Source organism: Topomyia yanbarensis, chromosome 3, assembly GCF_030247195.1.
Source record: "Topomyia yanbarensis strain Yona2022 chromosome 3, ASM3024719v1, whole genome shotgun sequence".
In the NCBI taxonomy this organism is placed as follows: Eukaryota; Metazoa; Arthropoda; class Insecta; order Diptera; family Culicidae; genus Topomyia; species Topomyia yanbarensis.
In genome coordinates, this window is record NC_080672.1 from 278984693 (window position 1) to 279003249 (window position 18557).

The 18557-nt window shown below is 41.9% G+C and overlaps 1 protein-coding gene across 1 annotated transcript in view; it reads right to left on the bottom strand.

Annotated features, from left to right (window-relative positions):
- Positions 1-1048: 1048 nt before the first annotated feature.
- LOC131693063 (sodium/potassium-transporting ATPase subunit beta-1-interacting protein) overlaps positions 1049-18557 on the bottom strand; it is a 124713-nt gene continuing 107204 nt past the window's right edge. The window contains exon 6 of the mRNA XM_058980541.1: positions 1049-2438. Within this exon, the coding sequence (XP_058836524.1) occupies positions 1381-2438 (1058 nt within the window). The 3' untranslated portion in view covers positions 1049-1380. The remainder of the gene's footprint in view (positions 2439-18557) is intronic.

Below are 18557 nucleotides of genomic sequence, written 5' to 3' on the forward strand. Positions count from 1 at the left end.
AGAAAAAAGAAGTTGTTAAAATCGAAATTAATTAAAACAATGTTTTGAATATACAAACTAGTGCTTTCAGCATTTTTGAGGTTCTCAAGGCGTTTGCCACCAATAATATTATTGTACACACATGCATGCACCTTATGCAGATTATCTTGAATCTGTTTTGCGCTTGTCAAATCAGCCACTCTTCTTATTCTTATCCGGACACGCTCTTCTTCCCTTTGGGGCAAACCCTCGGTTGAGATGGTTAACACACACACACACACACACACACACACACACACACACACACACACACACACACACACACACACACACACACATTTATAATAAAGTCTTCAATTAAAAGAAAATATAAGCCTTTAACATGGAAACTTTTTTTACGCGCAAGATTCAGTATGATTTTAATCGTTTATATGATAATCTCCTTTAAGGTTCAAGTTACCTTTTTTGAGCATGTATTAGTTTTGAACGCTGGGTAGTATGGGTAGGAAAAATTGTGTTCAGCTTTGCCACCGGATTATACATTTAAACCTTTTCAAAACTCTAAAAGAAGAATATCAGCCGATTTATCAGATCAAAACGATTCAAATCATACAAAACAGCTGCTGGAAAAACTATCGGTTTCGCTAAATGGTGCTTTTGAAAAAGTGGCTGTGATTTTTTGTCACACTACCACACCGTGCTGGGGCATGCAACACAACAGCGCAATGAAAAAACCACAGCCACATTTTCAAAAGCACCATTCAGCTAAGCCGATGGCTTTTCCGGCAGGTATTTTGCATGAATTGAATCGTGATGATCTAATAAATCGACTGATATTCTTCTTTTAGAGTTTTGAAAAGATTTAAATGGATAATCTGGTGGCAAAGCTGAGCACAATTTTTCTTACGCACACTACCAAGCCTTGAGGTAACTTGAGCCTTAAACGATTCATCCTGGTTCCTATGTTTCACATTTGACATCTTGAGTTATTTACGAATGTTTTAAAGCTGTTAAGCTGTAGTGTGTACTTTGAGACATTTTCTCTAGATACATAGTGCTTCAGCAAGTATTGAATTGTTTGAGATAAAAAAGAACGTTGTTTTATTTCTTTTACCATTTACTATTGGACAGGCTATTCCATTGCACCAGTGATTTCGTGTGTATGCCATATTCCAAAAAATGTTAGTCACCTAATATATGTATTTACAAAGCTCATTATTGTTGTTGTTTGCTTCTTGCATTCAGATCATTCACTAATAGTGCAAAAGTACTATTATCTACGTTATAGACGTTAGGACGGAAGTAAATAATAATCATTACTCTAAAGAGCCCCCATTGTTTGCTTAAGTCTGATCCAGTCAAAGTTGTATTAGCCTAATCCCCCGATTTTTTTTTATCTATTTACATAGTGGTCTCCGAATCCGGCGGTGTGTGATAATTGAGATTGTACGCCGGAGGTCCACTGTTAAGGAACTGCATAGCACGTAAACTCTCGCGCGAAACTGACCGCCGATGGGGCAACTGTGGGATAGCCATCGGATCGCTGCTAACCCCAGTGGTTGACTGTTGCTGCTGCTGTTGTTGTTGTGGCTGCTGCTGCTGCTGTTGCTGTATATGCATCTGCTGCTGTTGATTGGTCAGACTTGCGAATACATTTTCCGCCGTTGCTCCACCGGGTTGAGTTATATTGAGATTTGCTCCGGTTGTGGCGTAAGAACTAAGAGGTCGAGTTCCATGGAAATTAGAATAACTGGAGCGAACGGACGGAGGACGATTGTTCGTGTAGTACTCATCATTCAGCTCTGGGCTGTGGTTCAGATTGGAGGTTGAATGTTGATAGGTTGGATTTGAATGACCACCAGGGTTGGCTGATGTCCACGAGGTTTGTTGCTGCAGGAGGGGTGATGAGGAATTCATGTTGTAATAGATAGGATCAATCGGACTACCATCGGGTAGCGTTGGGGTGTGAGTGTTGTGTCGTGGTGGGTGATTGAATGTGTTAAGGTTATTTGATCGCGCTTTGCTGAAATTGTTCAGCATGGATGCTGTACTGTGACTCATGATGTAGTCATTGTTCAGGGATTTCAGATTGGATTCGGTCAGTTCGGGATTTTTGTTGTGCACAAACTGAGGGAAAGTTTTTGTCAGCGTCATCGTCCCGGCACTTTGTTGATTCATCAGTTTGGTTACCGGATTTTGATGGATTTTCCGGCGAGAGTTTCTCGCACTGCTCCGGTGATTGGAGTGACTCCGTCGGCTGGTCGTACTTTGGCGGCTTGTAGTGCCACGTTGCATCACAGATCGTCGCTTAACACGGCGGGGGGTCATCGGTTTCGGGCTGAGAGATGGACCCCGGAGATCATCATCGTCGCGGGCCCCCCGAATCGCGTCTACCGGGCGGCTGAACTCAATCGAATAGAGTGATTGACGGTGTTTGGATTTTTTGCTACTTCTGCTGGCTGTGAATAGAGCGCGCCGTGGTTCCGGAAAAGAAAGAGACCAGGGAAGGAAAAAACAGGGGACAGAAAGAAAATTGCCAAATTAGTGTTTAGAAGTTGATTATTTACACTTAAGCTGTAAAAGTGATGATTCTCGTAAAGGAAAATGAGTGAGTATCTCAAAGTCTGAAACATTTTCAATTGTGTAATGTGTCATCTAGGGTTACTGTGCCCTAATCCTGCACACCCTTTTTATTCACCTTACTCATCAGAATACATTAGTTAAAGCGGTGTCTGCTATCCCTGTCTAATGCATTTCCTAAAATGGATAAAAGAGCATTGAATTCGTCTTTTCCCTTCGCGAGTATTTATCATTTGGCGCATCAGATTTGTTATTGTGCTACTTCTCTGGAATGAAGCAAAGATATTCATACGCATTTAAACACCCTTCATTGTACACCTAGTAATCAATGAAGAATGGTTCTATGGCCCTGACATGGCCGATTAAATCGTAAGTTTCATTAATCACATTTTATTTAAACTTTTATCTTTAAATGCGTTTTCCCATGTTTTCGTTAGTTTCGGCAAGGTCCGATCTAAAATATAAAATTATAAAATAATATAATACTAGGTGCTTATAAGTTTTCATTTTGTCAGCAGAACTGTCACTACGGCCTGACACGAGCTTTTTACGATTTTTTTTCCGTTTTTACAAGCTTTACTGGTTTAAAAAATTGATTTTTTTATTTCAAGCATTTATAATTCTGCGACATATTTATTTTTTCCAAAAGGCTTGTGTCGGGCTATAGCCAATTATAGAAATATCGCTCTTTCCAGTTTCAACCACTCAAACCAGAGAAAGCTTGGCACAAAGTCGGGCGCAGTTTTTTACGGAGTCGCGGTTACAGCCGTTTCAAAGACAAGATTGTGCATAAATAAATACTATATAAATTTTAAAATGTAAAAAAAAGAGTTGACAAACCAAATTAAAAAAACGCATTAGACTTGAGTGGTTTCTTTGTAATCCATCATGAAAAAAGGCTCGAAATTCGAGCTCACTATCAGAAGAACCCCTTAATACCGACATGTGCATTATAAAACCAGCAAGGCATCTTCCACAAAAGAAATTGGATAATAAACTCTATGAAATCTTTCACCGACAGAGTGGAAAAGAGGTTGTTGTTTCAGGAGAACTGATGTGAGTGACAATTAGTGAAAAATTGTGAATTCTTAATGTCGGAATTGAAAATTGAATGCATAATTAATATTAGTTTAAATTAAAACGCAATGCCTGAAATAAACACATCACTTTTGAGTTGGGGTCGTTTCTGCACTGAATATCTCAAATAGGGGAGTGGCATCCAATTTTAATGAATAATTATATATTTTCCAAAAATATATTATTATAAATTCGGTTTAGGTTTTCTTCCGATAGTAGCTATTCTGATAAAAAATAATTCAGTTGTGAAGTACTTTGAGAAATCCTTTAGTAAAGTAAACCGGATACAAATTCAAAAGTTGCGATCATGTAATTATTGTTGCAATCCAAAGGAGTACTTTTGAATAACACCAACTTCATACACGCAATGCTTAGTAACCGACATATGTATTTATTGTTAAGACAAGTAGAGTTTAGGAAACTGCACGTTCTCAAACTGGTACTGCTCGTTAATGTATAAGAGTCCCATATCGAAAAACGCTTTTCAAGATTTACATTTCATTGAGCCTTATGGATGAAATACCATGTTTTGGTATTTTTTTCGATGTTTTCTAAACAAACTTGGTAATCATATTTGTGCATTGTGATTCAGTGGTGATACAGAATACAATCCAACAGATAACTCAGTTTCATCAAAAATTCATATGAGGCTCTTATGCTTTTATGGGCAGGTTATGTAAACACTTCACTCACTTTTATAGAATCTCGATACTGATGAGAAAACTTTATGTACTTGGAATTTCGATATAAGATTTATCATACCTAATGATCACCAGTATTTGCAACAGTAATGGTGTCATCATGTAAAATTACCAGTAAATTCATTATTGTCCTAGATCAAGTTAAGTAGGTTAGGGCAATTGTTGACTAACAACTTGATTGGTATGCTCACATCGAATTCAAAATCAAGAAAGATTGGATGCCGCTTCCAATAATTCGCATACTAAGGATATAATAATATCTACCATTTTGAATAGTTTATCTGACAAATCCATGAAATTCAATAGCACATCTAGCGGCTAACTTTGAACTACATTTCAACAACGTGTTAATGTTTACACAACTCAAACTGCCGAGATGGACATCTGTTCTCTGTCTCATTAATGCAACTGTGAGCAAATATCGTCATTTGTTAAGTTGATTTCAATCAATTGTTTTAATCCATCTAACACCACTGTTCGCGATAGCGAGAATGACGCAACCTAACTTCCCAATGTACCACAACCCTGCCAGCAAAACGCGCCAATTCGACATCTCCCTCCCTTTTTCCCGTTTGTATGCAAGACTCAATCACACACTAACACCACGTAAGCCGCCTGGATAGTCTCCCACATTAGTACCATTCCCTTCATCATATGCTACGCCAATATAACGAAGTCCCTGATTGGTGGAACAATCCAGAATGCTCTTTTGAATAGAGTATAAAAGCATGTGCAGTATCGTAAAACAGTCATAAGTATTTTGTAAATTAAACAGTGAAGTCGAATAAACAAGAAAAACCGAGAGTGGAATATTCCTTTCCCAAGCTGATCCCTGAGGATTGCAGCCATTGCTGCTCGTCTGCTCGCCGTGTGGAATCTGGAAGTGATTTCATTCCACTGCTGCTCCGTTTCCGCTCGAGTTCAGCTGCCGTAGGAGTTTGCCGCTGCGTTGAGGACCTTTCTGCTGCTGCACGTTTAGTCATGTTTGATCTGCAGCTGCTATCGGATGCCACTATTTCTCGCTATCTTCCGTCCGTAAAGAATTAAATTAGGCTCAAGTCCTTTTCAGGACTGGTCATCAGAAAGATAGACGATTGAAGAGCACAGATAGATCAGCGTCTCGTTGCGTGCAATGTCCCAGCAGAAGGTCTTCTGGCAGCGCGGCAGTGTTGCTGTTAGAGTGAACCGCTAGTCGTCCGCGTCTCAAATTGTCGATGTTGGCATGTGGAGCCAACAAGGTGTCTGCGTTCAAAATTTTCGTCGTTGGCATGTGGAGCCAACAAAGTGGTCCTTCGAGCCGGATAGTGAAACACGCATATGAACCATAATCAAAGTAAATGAAAACGCTTTATGAAAAAAGTTGTGAACTAATTGAATTTCTGCCAATATGAACAAACAAATCAAGTGAACACTGAACAGAGCAAAAGTAAAAGTGAGTGAATTCCAAAGGAACACTGGTAGTGTTTTTGCAATCGAGCTGTGTCATCATTGTGTTTGTTGCTCTACCGTAGCAGCGTTTCCTTTTTCTCTATGACACTACCACGCACACCAGAGACATCAAAGAAGCTAAAAATGGAAGAAGTCAAGCCACTCATTCATCAGCGTGGCCAGGTGAAGGCCAGCGTTACCACCATCGTCAGAGCATTAGAAAAAGCGGAAGATGATCCAAGTCAGGTAAGCCTTCCAATCCTGCGAGTGTATTCGAAGAAACTTGAAACCTTTTACAACACGTATGTCGCCTTTCACAAAGAAATATTGGCGAATATTCCAACCGGAAAGCTGGATGAACAGGATGAAAAATTTACCGAGTTCGAAAATCTGCACACAGATGCTATGATTCGTGTTGAGATTTTGATTGAATCATTTTCTAAACCCCTTTTAGCCACTGCCCCAATTACTACGCAAGGAAATTCCCCCCAAGTGATTATTCAGCAGCCACTTAGAGCACCCATCCCAACTTTTGACGGGCGCTATGAAAATTGGCCGCGTTTTAAAACGATGTTCCAAGATATCATTGATAAATGTGCAGATTCTGATGCAATTAAACTGCATCATCTCGATAAGGCACTAGTTGGTGCCGCAGCCGACATTATTGATGCAAAAACTCTAGCGGACAATAATTATCAACATGCATGGGAAATTCTTATTGATAAGTTTGAAAATACAAGGGTTATAATTGATACATACATTGGGGGGTTGCTGTCTTTGAAAAAGATGAGCAAGGAGTCTTACAGTGAGTTACGTGAGTTGATAGACACGTGCACAAGGCACGTAGAAGGTTTAAAGTACATGGGTCAATCAATCGATGATACATCGGGATTAATAATCACAAAAATTCTCACTTCTTGTCTTGATCCAGTTACTCGAAAGTATTGGGAACGTTCTCTCACTCACGGTGAGTTACCTAACTTTGATGAAACATTACTATTCCTCAAAGAACAGTGTCGTGTCCTCGAACGATGTGAAACTGAGCAACCAGCTGATGCAAAGCCATCTCTGGGTAAGTCCTCTCAAGCTGCGTCTAAGTCAGGCAATGTGAAAGTACATGCGTCAACTTCCGCCGAGAGCAACGAACCGTGTCAGCTTTGTGGTGGTAATCATTTCAATTACCAATGTTCCGAATTCCGCAAGTTGTCGGTGCCAGATCGAATTGCGAAGGTGAAGGATTCCCGAGTTTGTTTTAATTGCCTTCGTCGTGGACACCGATCAATAAATTGCCCATCTAAGAATACATGTTCCAAATGCCGCAAACGTCATCATTCTCTCCTACACCACGAGGGCCAGAAACTCGACAGTTCTGGAATTATAGACGCGAAGCCTCAAGAGCAAGGTGTTTCGATTCAATCTTCGTCTGTTCCACCGCCACCACAAATCGTTCCAGACAGTTCTGTTTCCACGAATGTTTCTTCTACATGTTGTTCAGCCATTCTCCCGAATGTGTTGCTACTTACCGCTCTTGTGAGTCTCTTAGACAAAAATGGCAATCCCATCCGTTGTCGTGCATTTTTGGATAGCGGAGCACAAACAAATCTTTTATCTGGTTCAATGTATCAGAAGTTGGGAATCGAAGGTACGCCATTCAATGCAGATATTGTCGGCGTAAGTGGTGCCCGCAGCAAGTCAACCCGATTAGTAGAGGTCAATATTCGTTCATTATACAGCGATTACAATGCTTCATTGAAATGTCTGGTCACGTCAAAAATCACCAATGCTCTCCCGTGTAAAACTGTGAACATCTCCAACTGGAGAATTCCCTCAGGTATCTTTTTGGCTGATCCAAAGTTTGGCACCCCAGCAAATGTAGATATGCTGATTGGTGTTACCGAGTTCTTCCGAATATTGAAATCAGGGCATCTTGTGATTGGCGAAGGTCTGCCCAAATTACGCGAAACGGAATTGGGTTGGGTCGTTGCTGGAGAAATTAACGATGAATCATCAGCTATTGTAAATGCGCAACAGATAAATTCCGTGACGATCGAGTCTCTTAAGGAAGCGATAAAACGCTTTTGGGAAATCGAGGAAATAGAAAACCAAACTTCTTCATCTACGGAAGAACAAGAATGTGAGGAAATGTTCCGTAAATCTCATGAGAGAGATTCTACAGGCAGATATGTAGTGAAACTTCCATTCCGAAGCAACATCCACCAACTTGAGGATAACAGGTCTTTGGCTCTCCGTCGTTTTCTTTTTCTTGAAAAGCGTTTACAAAAGCAACCAAACCTGCAAAATCAGTACTCGTCCTTCATTCATGAATATGAGTCCTTAGGGCATTGTAAAAGAATCCGAGAAGCTGATGATAGTCCTAACATGGTTAAATATTACATGCCACACCATGCCGTGCTCCGTCCCGACAGTTCAAGTACTAAATTGAGGGTGGTTTTTGATGCATCTGCTAAATCGAGTCCCTCAGCTACATCACTTAACGATGTGCTACAGGTCGGTGCAACTGTCCAGAGTGATTTATTTAGTATTTTGCTAAGATTTCGAATGCATCGTTATGTCTTCACCGCTGACATCACAAAGATGTACAGGCAGGTTCGCGTTCACCCCGATCAAACCTCAGTTCAACGAATTTTTTGGCGTTCGAAGCCAACTGAGAGGCTTCGAATTCTTGAATTGCAGACTGTTACATACGGTACTGCTTCAGCTCCTTTTTTGGCAACCCGCGCGTTGGTTCAACTCTGTGAGGACGATGGATCCGAGTTTCCGCTAGCGGCTCGCATAGTGCTGGAGGATTGTTATGTTGATGACATAATATCTGGTGCTGATTCGATTGAAGCAGCTATTGAATGCCGTCAACAGCTTCAAGCCCTTTTAGCCAAAGGAGGGTTTCCCGTACACAAATGGTGTGCCAATAATGAATCAATTCTACGTGATGTTGCCGAGTCTGAACGAGAGAAACTACTACAACTTGATCAACTTTCGGCCAACGAGGTTATCAAAACACTTGGTCTAATATGGGATCCTACAAGCGATGAATTCCTGTATGCCATTGACAATGCTACTTCAGAAACTACAATTGTAACCAAGAGACAGATTTTTTCCAACTGTGCAAAGTTGTTCGATCCTATTGGTTTCCTTTCTCCTATTCTTGTGTTGGCGAAACAGTTGATGCAGCGCACATGGTCACTCAAAATTGATTGGGACTCTCCTCTGGAAGGAGATCTGTTGGCAGATTGGCTACGTTTTAGTGGTTCTCTAAAGGGCGTGAATGAAATTAAAGTTCCAAGACCAGTCATTACTTTTCAATATTCCCATTTACACTTGCACGGTTTCGCTGATGCCTCGGCATTAGCTTATGGGGCTTGTATTTATATCCGTTGCATTGGCTCCGAAAATGAATGCTTTGTTCGCTTGCTATGCAGCAAAAGTAAGATCGCTCCTCTACAGAATATGACGATTGCTCGAAAGGAGCTATTTGCAGCACTGCTGCTCTCACGGTTAGTCCGCAAGGTGTTTCCCATTCTCCAAGCCAGTATTTCAACCGTTTACTTGTGGTCAGATAGTCAAATAATACTTGCTTGGTTGCGAAAACCTCCCGCAATGCTTCAGCCGTTTGTTCGAAATCGTGTTACAGAGATTGTCCAAGACAATCAGCACCATCAGTGGGGTTACGTGCGGTCAAAGGAAAATCCAGCTGACGTGGTATCTCGAGGCCAGTCTCCTGATCTATTGAAAAACAACTCTTTGTGGTGGGATGGTCCACCATTTCTTCAATCATTGGAATTAGAGCCAGCTGTCGCCGAAGAAATTCTTGATTCCGAGCTTCCGGACATGAAGTCTTCTTCTGTTATAATGATTAATATCCTAAACATCGATGATCTTCCGTTGTTTGAGCGCTTCAGTAACTTTCGAAAGCTCCAGCGAGTTTTGACTTACGTTCAACGCTTTATCAGAAATTGTCGCGAGAAGGTCGTTGAAAATCGTATCATTGAACCATTACCTACAATAGCAGAGCTCAGAGCAGCATTACATACGATCGTAGTACTAATTCAACATGAAGCATTTTTCGATGAGGTTCAGCGAGTAGAACATGGTGAACCATGTAAAAGAATTGGTAATTTAGGTCCCTTTCTCCACGAAGGAGCATTGAGAGTAGGTGGTAGGCTTCAACATTCTCGCTTGCCGCTGCAAATGAAACACCAGTACATACTACCAAAGCATTACATAACTGATCTTATTATTCGTGCATACCACGAGGAAAATTTGCACGTGGGTCCAACAAGTCTGCTTTCCGCCATACGGCAACGTTTTTGGCTATTGGGATCCAGATCAGCTGTTCGAAAAATTACAAGAAATTGCGTTCAATGTTTCCGTTCACGGCCCAAGGGTGTAACACAATACATGGGCAACTTACCACCAGCCCGGGTCACATGTGGAGCCCCTTTTGAAGTTACCGGGGTAGACTATGCAGGACCCTTTTTGGTGAGACAAGGAGCTAGAAAACCTGTCGTCGTAAAATCATACATATCCGTATTTGTTTGTTTATCGACCAAAGCTGTCCATCTTGAGCTTGTTTCGGACATGACTACAGTTGCTTTCATAGCAGCATTGCAAAGATTTATTTCTCGCAGGGGAATTCCTCGTGAAATTAATTCCGACAATGGTACTAATTTTCGGGGTGCCAAAGCAGAACTGCACAACCTTTTCAAGCTATTCCAAGATCAAGCTGCCGTGAAAGCTATTGGTTCTTTTTGTCAATCGAAGGAGATAAGATGGAACTTCATACCGCCAGAGGCACCAGAATTCGGAGGCCTGTGGGAGGCGGCAGTAAAAAGTACAAAATATCACTTGAAGCGAATTCTGAAGGAAACTCCATTAACATTCGAAGAGTTCAGTACTTTGTTAGCGCAAATTGAAGCAATACTTAATTCACGTCCCCTGTTTTCCCTTTCCGATGATCCTGTCGATGATGAGGTTATAACACCATCGCACTTTCTCATTGGGCGACCAATCAATGCTATTCCAGAACCGTCATATAACTCAATTAAAGTGAATCGTTTAAGCCGATGGGAGCATTTGCAATTGATGAGAGAGCATTTTTGGAAATCGTGGGTTCGGGATTATTTAGTAAGCTTACAGCCAAGAGGAAAAAACTTTATCCGAGTCCCAAATATTTTCCCGTGTCAAGTTGTTTTGCTGGAGGACAAGAATTTACCGCCACAGCAATGGAAGTTGGCCAGAATTGTCACAGTGTACCCTGGATGTGACGAACTTGTAAGAACAGTCGATGTTCGCGTTGGTGAATCAGTGTTTCGACGACCTATTAATAAACTTTCTCTCCTACCTATAGAAGATAATTTGCCGTCCAGCCGGGATTCTGCGACCAACAAGTGATGGCCATCACTTGCCGGGGGTGTATGTTCGCGATAACGAGAATGACGCAACCTAACTTCCCAATGTACCACAACCCTGCCAGCAAAACGCGCCAATTCGACATCTCCCTCCCTTTTTCCCGTTTGTATGCAAGACTCAATCACACACTAACACCACGTAAGCCGCCTGGATAGTCTCCCACATTAGTACAATTCCCTTCATCATATGCTACGCCAATATAACGAAGTCCCTGATTGGTGGAACAATCCAGAATGCTCTTTTGGATAGAGTATAAAAGCATGTGCAGTATCGTAAAACAGTCATAAGTATTTTGTAAATTAAACAGTGAAGTCGAATAAACAAGAAAAACCGAGAGTGGAATATTCCTATCCCAAGCTGATCCCTGAGGATTGCAGCCATTGCTGCTCGTCTGCTCGCCGTGTGGAATCTGGAAGTGATTTCATTCCACTGCTGCTCCGTTTTCGCTCGAGTTCAGCTGCCGTAGGAGTTTGCCGCTGCGTTGAGGACCTTTCTGCTGCTGCACGTTTAGTCATGTTTGATCTGCAGCTGCTATCGGATGCCACTATTTCTCGCTATCTTCCGTCCGTAAAGAATTAAATTAGGCTCAAGTCCTTTTCAGGACTGGTCATCAGGAAGATAGACGATTGAAGAGCACAGATAGACCAGCGTCTCGTTGCGTGCAATGTCCCAGCAGAAGGTCTTCTGGCAGCGCGGCAGTGTTGCTGTTAGAGTGAACCGCTGGTCGTCCGCGTCTCAAATTGTCGATGTTGGCATGTGGAGCCAACAAGGTATCTGCGTTCAAAATTTTCGTCGTTGGCATGTGGAGCCAACAACCACAAACGAGCCGGATATCTCTTCAGCTACTTTAACGCATGATTTTGACCCATCCAGAGTCATACAAAACAACTTAATCAGTTTTGTCTGAAAACCATGTTCAAGTATTATCTGCCACAGTTCATTTTGTTTCACTGAAACGCACGCCGCTTTGAAATCCAGAAACAGATGATGAGTCCATATGTTATATTCCAGAAATTTATCCAGAATTTGCTGCAGCGTAAACATTTGATCAGTCGTTGATCGTTCTTCTCGAAACCGAAAGCTTTGGTATTCGTCAACAAAAAAATTAGCCATCGGGCGCAGTCTGCTAAACAGAACACGAGATAGTACCTTGTAGGTGACATTAAGGATCTTTATGCCTCGATAATAGAGCAAAAAATGAACTGGATTTACAGCAAAGAACACAGCAACGAATGAAGGATAACGATTGGGAACTCGGATCTAGGAACGTAAGAATTTTGAATGAACCCGCACGCGCAGATCTTCTGGCTCGCGAACTGCGTAATGTTGGCGTGCACGTGGTAGCAATACAGGAAGTACGACGGCCGAAAACCGAAGAACGCAAATTCAGAGCAGTGTACTCCTTTGCGAACACTTCATTCAGGTACCATATCTACTACAGCTAGATGGGGAAGCAGATGAAGCGAGTTATTCGGTGGAAGCCCATAAACGACCGATTCTGTGTGTTAAAAATTAAGAGTAAGTTCTTCAACTACAGCCTGACCAGTATTTATGCGCCAACTAACGACAAGCCCAATGATATTTGATGATGATGATGATGGTCCCACCTCATACCCCCACAAAGGTGATAACAAAAAAACGGTTCAATTTGCAGACATAGCCTGTCCTTCAAAAGAACGTGACCAGATACATTTCGAATGTTCCGCCAACTCACGCCAACATGATATGAAGGACGCGTTCTATGAGAGCCTACAGACAAAATTTTAAAATAGTCATCGAAGATGCTAACGCACATATTGGGAGGGAACAGTTCATTTACCCAATTATTGGTACGCAGAGCCTTTATTCTGCTACCAATGATAATGGCCTGCGGCTTGTAACTTTCGCTGCTGCTAGGGGAATGGCAATCAGTAGTACCTATTTTGCACGTAAGGATATCCGAAAGCACACTTGGAGACACCCAAGTGGCAGTACTTGTTCCCAAATAGAGCACGTACTGGTAGATGGACGGCATTTCTCTGATGTCATTGATGTGAGGACCTTCATAGGCCCAAACATCGACTCGGATCATTATCTCGGAGTAGCAAAGATTAGTGCATGATTACCCAGCGTCACGAGTCCAAGAAATAACAGAACGATGCAACTGAGTATCGCCAGAAGCTGGATGAGCGTATAGATGAGACCAACGTGACTATAACAGCGCGGGAAGTGATAGATACAGCTCAGCGGTGCCAACGAAGCGGTTTGTTCGATGAACAGTACCAGCGAGCGACGAACTAGAAGAATGCGGCCAGAAACCGGATGCTAGTGGCTGGTACATGCCTGAACAGAGAGCGGCATGGGGAAGCGAGAAGTGACGAGAAACGAATCCACCACGAAAAGAAAAGGAAGCAGGAAGGAAGTGTGATTGCTGAAGCGCAAGAAATTTTATGAAACTGTTAACGGTACGCTGCATAAATCAGTGCCAGCTCCCGTTATGTGCAATGACCGAGAGGGAAACTTGCGGACAGACAAAACAATGCTGGCTGCCAGGTGGAAGAACCATTACGAAGTTTTGTTGAATGACGGAAGTGAAAATGTATCTAGGAACAGGATAAGCATTGAAAATGATGGACAAGCTGTGGATCCACCAACACTAGACGAGGTTAAGAACGCTATACGTGAGCTGAAAACCGGTAAAGCTGCTGAGATGGACAAGATTCCGGTTGAATTTCTCAAACACGGTAGTGAACAGCTGCACCAAATAATCCACCACATTATTCTATGCAGAGGCGACGCGTGGTTCCGCCGTCAACTTGTTCAATACCACAAAATCCCTCAAATTCGACGATTCTAACATCGAACGAATAGTACCAACGAAAGATGTTCGGCGGACGGGTTTTTCTGATCGCAGGAGTTGAGCAAGACAAATTTGTTGTCAAAACCCATCGGTGAATTATAAAACAAACAAACAAGAGTCCCACAGAAAAAAGCAAAAAAGATATATTACATCCGTATAGGCAACCACTTACTTCGTATTGAAAATGATTTCTCACTTTAATTTCAACACATGGTATTATTGAATACTCATAAGTCATGTTACGATTCGAATTAACCTCCGATGTAGAATCTTATTTTCTACACCGAGAATTATTCCTTCTTCTGTATAAGATAGGTTGAAATATTTATTAACCTGTTTGAAATCATCTGTTAATTCTACCAAACATGAGAGAAATTTAAATGTTCCATATGCAATTCCAAAAAAATCATTTTCCTCGCAAAGTGTCGTAAGAAAGAGACTTTTAACATTTTTGCAATAGAACGCGAAACGATTCGAATGGAATCCATTATGTTCATTTACATTTTCAGTAGACATGTTATCAATGTGTAAATGCGAAGAACAAACAATTTCTACGAAGCAGAAAGATGGTTCATTACTTTCATTGAACCAACCAAATCCATACGTGCTTATAACTAATATGCCCCAAGGGCAGAAACATCTGGTTGAACTACCCAAGAAAATAAGCGTTTGACCGACAGCTGTGAACGTATGGCACAACTGCGAAGCGTGTTGGAAAATTAAAAAGCGCGCTCGTTTCGCACAAAGACCTCTAACGAGCAAATGGACATCGCTACAATGCACGCTGGTGCAATATTTGATTTGAACCGGTGCAAAAGAGAATAGAAAAAAACCGTCGCCCATGGCTCTCAGGCTGCTGTTGCAGCCATCACCCATGCTGCTGCTGCTGCTCCATCCAAAGCGTGCGGTGAGAGTACGAGATGCGTGCATGTTTGAGGATGAACTGGTAAAACCATTTTCTGAAATTTTACTGGAGACCGGTTGGTTTTTCATTCAAATCTGAATAATTTTAGTGTTTTACTTTTCCCTTCATTGAAAATATTTTGCAGGGTTCTACACTTAATTTAAACTTGAAATGGGTTTCGGTTTGTCTGATTTGGCTTTCCTGTTCAATGAACAGGTTGAACGTACCGACGCGTCGCCTCTGATTCTATGAATATGGGCGGACGAAGAATTGCCTCCTAGTTGGCTGGTTGGACTCATTTGCCCTATCTACAAGAAAGGGCACAAACTGGACCGCTTGAGGAGTCCTTCGTCGGCTAATACCCAGCTGGTTTTTGTGAGGGCCGATCAACAACAGATCAGATGTTCAGCCAGCGGATGATCCTAGACAAATTCCAGGAGTACAACTTGCAGACCCACCTTCTCATTCATTTATTTTAAGGCGGCGTACGACTCTGTGAAAAGAAATGAGCTGTGGCAGATTATGTCAGAACATGGTTTTCCGGCTAAACTGATTAGGCTGATATGTGCGACGTTGGATGGTTCAAAATCAAGTATTTGGATTGCAGATGAGATCTCAGCCTCATTTGTGACCTTAGATGGACTGAAGCAAGGCGATGCACTTTCAAATTTGCTGTTCAATATTGCTCTTGAAGGTGCCATCAAGAGAGCTAGCGTGCAATGGAACGGAACTATCATCACAAGGTCGCATATGCTCCTTGGTTTTGCGGACGATATTGATGTAATTGGAAGTGGAAGAGGCCTTCGTGCCTTTTAAGAGGCAAACAGCGAGGATAGGTTTAGTCATCAACTCAGCCAAGACAAAGTACATGGTCACAGGTAAAGAGAGAGACTGCCTCTCTCTCTCTCTCTCTCTCTCTCTCTCTCTCTTTACCTGTGGTGTTGGTTCCGAGGTAATGCTTGATGGTGACACGTTTGAAGAATTCGTTTATCTTGGTACACTTGCGACGACGATGCTTCTCGTAAGGTAAAAAGGCGTATTGCAGCTGCCAACAGTGCCTTTTACGATCTACGTAACCAACTTAGGTCCCGCCACCTGCAAACGTCAACAGAATTCGCCTTATACAAGAGACTGATCCTCCCTGTCGCTGTTTATGGCAGTGAAGCGTGGACATTGACGGGAGGCAGATAGGAGAGCATTCGGAGCCTTCGAGCGTAAAGTACTGCGGACAATATTCGGCGGGATATGCGAAAGTGGAGTGTGATGCAGACGCATGAGTTGTTCCAAGTATACAAAACTGCGGATATTGTTAAACAGATAAAATAAATGGTCATGTGGTTCGAATATCGGAAGAAAGAATTGCAAAAACAATATTCAGCAGGGAGCCAGGAAGAGGACGCCGACTTCGTGGGAGGCCACAAACGCGTTGGCTATACGCAGTGGAAGAGGACTTGAGATGCCTAAACGTGCGGTGGAACATGAAGGACGCCGCTCAGGACCGTCAAAGACTGAGCTTTACGATACGCCCGTCATTGGCGAGATGACGCTGTAGCCAACAAGGTATCAAGGTATGCCTCGATAGTTATTACACTAGAGTTTGTGGCCCCTCTTGAAGGTAGGGCACATGAACCGATTCAACAAATCGCAACGTATTTCATTTTCCATCCAGAGCATCCCGATCACGCAATGGAATGTCAACAGGTCTCTCCCGACTATTGGAAGTTCGGGATTCCACCCTTCTCAACCGCCTTTCCGTTTTTCAGCTCTCTAATAACCTTTCGCATTTCGTCTAGTGTGAGTGGATCCACAGTTTATCCATCATACCCAATCTTGATTTTGTGCATGGCTTCTCTACTCGTTTGTCTATTCAATAGCAACTCAAAGTGCTTCTTCCACCGGGTAGTCACTCCTGTACGATCAACCAACAAATTTCCGACTCGATCGTTCAAGGGTTATATACAAAGATGAGGGGGAAACGTGAACTTAGTTCGTGACCTTTGATAGGCTTTATGCAAATTTTATTTGAAGAAGCGAAAGTCAGTTTGTAGGTAATATTACCGAAGAAAAACCAAGTTGAATTAAAAAATATTAAGAATTTTCGGAGTTATGGCGCCTTCCCCAAAGCGCATCTTTTTTCAGAAGGTTACGGTGAACACTCTTCAAGGTGAACCGCTCAACTAAAATCATGAAAGTAAAAATATACAGAAAAACGTCATAAACCATGTTGACAAAAAATCGATTTTTGAGGCTTGAAATTCATTGCAGAGAATCGAACATTTGTCAATAAAAAAGGAACCGTTCAAATACACGGGATTGTAAATACGAACCATTTTAAAAAATTTAAGATATTACGTTCACCGCAACGGTACTTAAAAAAACTCCATTCCGATATAGTCACTTTCAAAGTTTTTTGTTTATTTCATTCGTGCATCAGTGCGCTGTAATATGAAATCTAGTTGTAATATGAAATCTAGTGCTCCGATCTGGATGAAATTCCGAAAAAAAATTTTCGAATGTATGTACTTTTAGAATGTTTTTTGAGCCCCAACTTTGTATATAACCCCTTAATACCGGTATCGGGGTGCTTTTTCTATTCATGTTGTTAATTATTTTGTAGAAATTTCCACGCGCCATTCCTCTTGAAGTTTACCTCTGCCTCATCAAGTACTATTTCGTCGTGTCCACGTTATAAGGCCGATGAATTTTTTTCTCGGCTGCCCTCAGCTCTTTATACCGTGCCCTGTTCTGACGTGTAGTCGCTACAAGCATTCGGCATTTGACCTGGTTGTTTTTCGTTTATCGGTTCTTTGGCGCTCAGCATAGAACCAGTCGTTCCCCTTGTTTCCAATTTCCACGCGTAGAATCCAACACTTCTTTGGTTGTTGTACTGAACGCCTCATACCACACTGCGTCCAGATTAACTCTTATTGGCCAATCTGCGATTCGTTCGTCGAGTTTTCGGGCATAATGCTCGACAACGCCGACAACTGATAGTCTATATATGCTCAGTCGCATACTTCTTTCACAACCCGGCAACCGCTGTACAGTCTTGCGCGAATTTTACACTCCACCCGATACTGACCAGAGTCGATTTTCGGTTTTAAAAGGCCTTGACATCAATGACATCGGAGAAATGTCGACCGTCCATCATAGCATTTGTGAGTAAGTATCGCAATTTGATAGTCTCTAGATGTGCTTCCGAACATCCTTCTTTGCAAAATGTTATAGGTGCTATCTATAACCATGCCTCTGGCTGCGGCGAGATTGATCAATCTTGGGCCGATGTCGTTGGTTGTAAGGGGAAGCTCTCCAAGCCAATATCGGACGAAAGAATTCTTCCCTCCTGACCTTTACAACAAATATTTTAAAAAAAATATAGCACTAAAGTACAGAAATTTGGGCGAAAATTCTACTAAGGAGTCAAATTTCTTCGCCTCAGCCAAAGTGTTTAGATGATTGTCATACTGTAAAAGAGTTGTTGTTGTTGTATGAATATAGCAAAGCGAATGCATATGGTGATGAACCTATTTCGCTAATTACTTATCTTCAATAAATAGAATATCTACAAGTTTCTATAAATATTTTTGCTTCGTTCTTTAAAAGCAGTATAATATCAAACAGA